The sequence below is a fragment of the Sinocyclocheilus rhinocerous genome, unplaced genomic scaffold (genome assembly GCF_001515625.1).
Source record: "Sinocyclocheilus rhinocerous isolate Xijiao unplaced genomic scaffold, SAMN03320098_v1.1 scaffold1654, whole genome shotgun sequence".
Classification (NCBI taxonomy): Eukaryota; Metazoa; Chordata; class Actinopteri; order Cypriniformes; family Cyprinidae; genus Sinocyclocheilus; species Sinocyclocheilus rhinocerous.
This window is the reverse complement of record NW_015639533.1, coordinates 876,948-882,998: the sequence shown is the minus strand read 5'-3', so window position 1 is coordinate 882,998 and position 6,051 is coordinate 876,948. Positions and strand designations below refer to the sequence as shown.

At 39.2% G+C, this 6,051-nt stretch overlaps 1 protein-coding gene across 2 annotated transcripts in view; it reads right to left on the bottom strand.

Annotated features, from left to right (window-relative positions):
• Positions 1 to 5,039, bottom strand: part of LOC107751450 (ras-related protein Rap-1A-like) — an 8,277-nt gene extending 3,238 nt beyond the window's left edge. The window contains exons 1-5 of one of the 2 annotated variants that reach the window (XM_016567194.1): positions 4,962 to 5,039; positions 3,019 to 3,096; positions 2,809 to 2,877; positions 2,655 to 2,711; positions 2,423 to 2,563 (exon numbers count right to left, since the gene is read on the bottom strand). In XM_016567194.1, coding sequence (XP_016422680.1) covers positions 2,423 to 2,563; positions 2,655 to 2,711; positions 2,809 to 2,877; positions 3,019 to 3,075 — 324 coding nt within the window. In that variant the 5' untranslated portion in view covers positions 3,076 to 3,096; positions 4,962 to 5,039. Of the gene's footprint in view, positions 1 to 2,422; positions 2,564 to 2,654; positions 2,712 to 2,808; positions 2,878 to 3,018; positions 3,097 to 4,718; positions 4,925 to 4,961 lie in introns of those variants that run through there. The other variant, XM_016567195.1, reaches the window with a different exon arrangement.
• Positions 5,040 to 6,051: the final 1,012 nt, after the last annotated feature.

The window sequence follows — 6,051 nt, the reverse complement described above, 5'->3', positions numbered from 1 at the left end:
TGGTCTGACAGATCCAGCCTTGATAACACTCTCTAAACCTTACTCTTTCTCTCCTCATCCTCTTCCTCCTTATCCTCCACTTCTTACTGTACATGTACTCTTCCTCCTCTCCTTCTCAGATTGTTTCCATTAGTTTAAGGTTTAGCAGAAAGAGTGCTTTATTCTACAAACTGGTTTACGCTAGTGAGAATTTGGTTCCAGAAATTGGAGTTTAGTGTTTTAGCAATTCAGAAAAACTGTAATATGTGGTTTGTTAGGATATGACCATATTTGGCCGAGATGCAACTATTTGAAAATCTGGAATCTGAGGGTGCAAAAAAATCAAAATGTTGAGAAAATCGCCTTTAAAGTTGCCCAAATTAAGTTCTTAGCAATGCATATTACTAATCAAAAATTAAGCTTTGATATATTTACGGTAGGTAATTTACAAAATATCTCCATGTAACATGATCTTTACATAATATCCTAATGATTTTTGGCAAAACTCGATAATTTTGACCCATACAATGTATTGTTGGCTATTGCTACAAATATACCCATGCTACTTATGACTGGTTTTGTGGTCCAGGGTCACAAATTACATTTATATATATATATTTAATTGTATATACATTTAAAGTCTGCGTAAACCAGAAGTTACTGCCAACTGGATTTCAGTATGGCGACGTATTTCCAACCGAAACAGAATATTGAGTAGAAGGCGGAGCTTTATTTTTGCGCTCCTTCTCTCATCTCTCAATTGCAGCAAACTAACCGGTTGGAGGGGCGTGGTTAAGCAAATTCTGCCCAAGCCATGGCCCAAGCCGTCAAACTGACGTCATCAGAGAAGGCATTACATTCCAGAGTGGAAGTAAATGATCAGATTTTGATTAAAGATTACCAAGACAAACAATTTTTTTCAGAGGATTAACTTGCACTGATTAATTGTTGACTTTAAAAGGCACCTATTATGCAAAATCCACTTTTACATGGTGTTTGGACATAAATGTGTGTTGGCAGTGTGTGAACACAACCACCCTACAATGATAAAAGTCCACCCACTCCTCATTTTTTAATCCCCTTTAAACTAAGTCAGTCTCACTAGGCCTGCCGTTTTGATCCTCATGCAGTGTGACGTCACACTGCATAGGGCCGGGCCACGGGGTTTGATTGACAGCCCTGCACTGCTATAGTTTCCTCAGTGTTTGTACTCTGTCCTCCATTTTCACTGCGCTCCAGCAGCTGTAACGTCAACAATGTCTCGCAAGCAATCCCGATGCTCTGTGTTTGGATGTAAGACTGAACATAAGAGTCTTCATTCTCTCCCAACTTCTGAGCTGCTGAGGACGCTGTGTATTACTTTCATTTTTCAAGTTAATGAGCCTCAAAATCTATCTAAATACGTGTATCACTCCAGACTCCTTTGTGAATGTCATGTTGTTATAGTGCTTAGCCGTTTAATCACATTTGTGTGCGTCCAATAAGTATTTTTTATCTGATCAGTGCCGCGCTTGTGAAATTAGTTTGCGCCGTTCGTAGCACGAGATTCGTTCGGTAGCACGGCTCGGTCCATTGATCTGCGCCGATGACAGGTCAGCGCGGCGCAAGCTCTGTTTCGGGCTGTTTCGTCCACTTTCAGTGCATCTGGCTTCCCATATGTACGGCTTAACATCGGTTCTCTCGCTCTCAGTTATGTTGCTTCTACCGGCTGTTTATTGCTGTAGATATGCAATGCAGAGAGACATATACGCGACGCCCTCTTCTGGAGACAGGGCGGGAATATGCAGCTCATTTGCATTTAAAGCGATACACTCCAAAACAGCTCTTTTTTTAGACAGACCCCAAAATTATAATAAATAAAATAATAAATGATCTGTTGGGTATTTTGAGCTGAAACTTCACAAACATTCTGGGGACACCCAAGACTAATATTATATCTTGTAAAAAGGGCCATAATAAGTGCCTTTTAAGACTAGCAATGTGCGCTAACAAAATAAATATTGTAAATTTTGATTTCATGTGGACTTTTAAAAAATCTTACTGACCCCAAACATTTCAAAAGTAATGTACTGTGTATATATATATATATATATATATGCTTAATGCTTAGAGAACTGAAACTGCAATGCCTGATGAGCTGTAAATAAGGTCTGTAAATAAAGAAAGCGGGTACTCTGGTGAATCAGTGTGGTGTACAGTGTGAATACAGCTTCTGCAAATTTGTCTCAAACCTCTTGCCTCAGTAAAATCAAATAAGTTTTGTGCTTTATTTGTTTTGCCTTTGCTGGTTAGAACTTGCTATAGCTGATGTCAGTTCATGATGGTTTTTTTTTTTCACAAAATAAAAAAAATATATTATTAAAAAAATAATGATTTGTGATTTGCCAAAGCAAACACCACTAATAATAATATAGTTAATGTATTATTATTCAAAGCGACTCACATCCTCTGTGTCCTTCACTCTCAGAATCTGCTCCCGTAGGTCCTGCAGGTCATTAAAGGTGGACTGTGCTGTGATGGAGTAAACCAGAGCGAAACCCTGCCCGTTCTTCATGTACAGGTCCCGCATTGCTGTGAACTGCTCCTGTAGGCAAACAATCAATAATCTAATGAGTTCACATTGAAGACTAATTAACTAATTGGCCAGTTGAGTTCATGCATCAGATTAAACTCACTGTGCCTGCAGTGTCCAGGATCTCTAGCATGCATTGCTGCCCATCAACCTCAACTTGCTAAAAAAAAAAAAAACAGAGAGAGGGTGTCAGTACTGCATTAACGCATTTCCCTATATGTTGTATTAATTCAGCTATACCAAAATGGTTTACTTACCTTTCTATATGAGTCTTCTATTGTGGGGTCATATTTTTCAACAAATATTCCCTGTACAAACTGAACTGTCTGTGAAAGACCAGAATCTCATTCAATACAAATAAAGACCTGAATAAATACTACAGACTAGAGAGAAAAACACTACAAATACTGTATACAATGCCCATTTATAATACAGTAATGTGTAGACTTTAAAAATGCTGAAGTTACCAGTGCAGACTTCCCCACGCCTCCAGAGCCCAGGACCACAAGCTTATATTCACGCATGGTGGGTCTCTCTGTTGAGGCCTGTAAGATTCAATCACAGCACACACACACACTTATCATTCATCAGTGCAAGGTTTGAAGCTTAAAACAGGTTTTTGGTTTTCTGAGGACGTGGTTAGCACACTGAGGTTTCCAGAACCATAAATGTTAACAATATTTATACCACTTTTTCAAAGATTTTCATGGCTTACTAGGTATACAGCGCCTTGTCGCCTACATTATTTTAAATCTACACTTTTGTTTTTAGTGTTGCTCTGAAGTTACTTTAAAATCTAAATTATTTTCTCTGATTACATGTATGTCAGCGTGATGGGGGCAATGATCCTCCCGCCCCTTCCATCAACCAGTCAATCACATGACCAACAATTTCCAGATAGAAAATGTCAAGCCCCACCCTCACAATACTAAAGAAAAGACTTCCACAACTTTAGTTTCATGCCTCTGATGAATTGTTTATTTAAACTAGTTTCCTTTAAAGCACCGTCACTACAGCTGTATGTTTTACAGGGCTATTTGAGGTCATTCAGAGTGCACTTCAAATTCCACTCTGATCAAGGATGCAAATGCATTCAAATGACCAAACAAACAGCTTATCTACTGCATGCAGATCCAACTGAAGCTATGCTAATGCACCAGTTCATTCAGCCTGAAGAAACTAACTCTAGAAAAAAGTGGCTCAATTAAAACTTTCTGAACACTGAGGAAAGTTAAAATTAGCATGAAATGAAAATTGTGATTGTGAACGTCTTTCCTCTTCTATTGTGATGCATATCAGACAAAAAAAACAGCTTCTTGAATGAGGAAAATGTAAGGCAGAACTTGATTTTGTCCTTCTGGAATTGATTGAATTGTTGTCGTTTCCTACATGCTGCAATCTCATATGAGTGGCAGGTCGCTGGAGGAGAAGAATGACTGCCTTGTCATCCTATCCGACCCTCCTAAGATCCCATTTTGTTCAGTAAATAAGCAAATCAGTTAATAGTATGTACAGCAATATTTTCAGTGATTGAGATTAACTTATAAACTTCAAAAATAAAAATAAAAAATAAGGAAAAGCCATGGGTAAATTAAGAAAGATTCCAAAGGAAATCTTCCTTTCACACCCATTAAATGTCAATCACTATAAGCAATAAAAAGGCACAGACAGGACTGTGCCATTCTCCAAACCAGTGAATATCAATCTATTAGTTTTTTTCTGATTACACCTTTAAATGTCATCAGATTAAACTAAATATCACATATACAGATAAAACCATTGCAACAGGTGTACAGATGACCACTGTCTCCCCTAGACGGTTCAATAACATTACAGTGTCACCAGGACTGTAATTATAACATGAGTCAAGACTAACGTTACATCTCCTCTACAGCTGTGGGATCCAATCTGCACGAAACATTCCTCTATACTACCAGTTGTAATGTAATTTTGGTCACTTGTCGAGTGAGATTGTATGCCAGTGTGGACACTGGGAGTTCATATGTAAATCAAAACACAGGTTAAATACAAACACACAGAATTTAACTTGTTAACCAGCACATAGTAATCCCATTTAACGCGCACAGATCAAATATTTCACCGTTAACATGCGGACAGGTGTTTGTTTTCGTCTGCTCGCAGGAGAGACCGCGGCCTGTAAACGCACCGGTGTTTCCTGTGAACTCCGACGGGCAGCAGCGCTGCTGTGCGGGGATAATTCTGCTCAGTCAGCCGGCCTGCGCCTCATTAGCTCGCGCTAGCACCTTAGCATGTTCATTACGTTAAGTTTTGTTGAGCGACCTTCCTCCCAAACCCGGCGCTCGCTGTATAGTGCACGAGCTTGTGAATGTAACTGTGAATGACCGTGCCGGGTCGCGGTGGTTCGGGGATTCGTTAACAGTTCACTCACCGTGTCCCGCCGCTCCGCCGCGCGCTCAGACTCCAGTCACTCTCGCGGATACAAACGTCACTGCAGCGCGCGGAAGGCTGGCCTGACACATTACAGTCACTAACGGGTTAAAGAGACATATGATATATAATTCTAAAATATGTAATCTTCCACAAATTCTTTGGTGCGCAGAATTTTTTTTTATTTCTTATTTATTCATTTTGAACAAGTGATATATACATACATACATCTGACTTTGTTCTGCCAAGGAAATAAAAAAGAAAGCTTATTGTCCATACAAACAGGCCCGGCTCCAGAATCAAATCACTGAGGGTGCTTCTTAAATTAGTGAAGGTGCTCTAACTATATATTTACATCGCCTAAAAGTATACATATCAAGTTTGTGTGTGTGTGTGTGTGTGTGTGTGTTTGTTTGCTTGTTTTGTTTTTATAATAGATAAAAAGAAAACAAGTAGATAGAATAGAAAAAGAATAGATAATGCTTGTGTTAGAAGGTCATTATTTATAATAAATAAAAAGAAAATAAGTAGAAAGAATAGATAGAATAGAAAATGCTACTGTTAAAGGTCCCCTGAAATGCTTAGAAACACGCAGCGTTACTCTATGTGTTGACGTCATTTTAACTGAAACAGGAAGACAGGGCGGGACATATCAAGCAGCCCCGCCCCTTTTTAACATAGCCAATAGCGTTCGTTTATATCACAACTTGTGCTAGAGCCGTTCAGAGCCGTTGTGCTCCGTAAAGCCGCATTTGAAAGGGTATGCCAGCCACACTCTCATCTGTACAGAAAATACTAATTCTGTGGACAAGTGACAGATTTCAGCCGTGGCTTCAGCGTCTATTTTATAGTTTAGGGGGCAGGCGCTTTGGATTCTAGAGAGCATTTGATTGGACAGAAAGTTTGATGAGACGCTGAAGTACGATATGACGTCAAAAACTCGCTGAGCCGTTTGGCGGAAGTGACGAACTGCAAGCTTTGAATGCTTATATCTTCTAAATGCGAATTTTGTCACTGTTTTGGAGCACACTGCCTTATAGATAACCTTAAGACTAACATATTGATACTAACACCCAAAAAACTTTAATTTT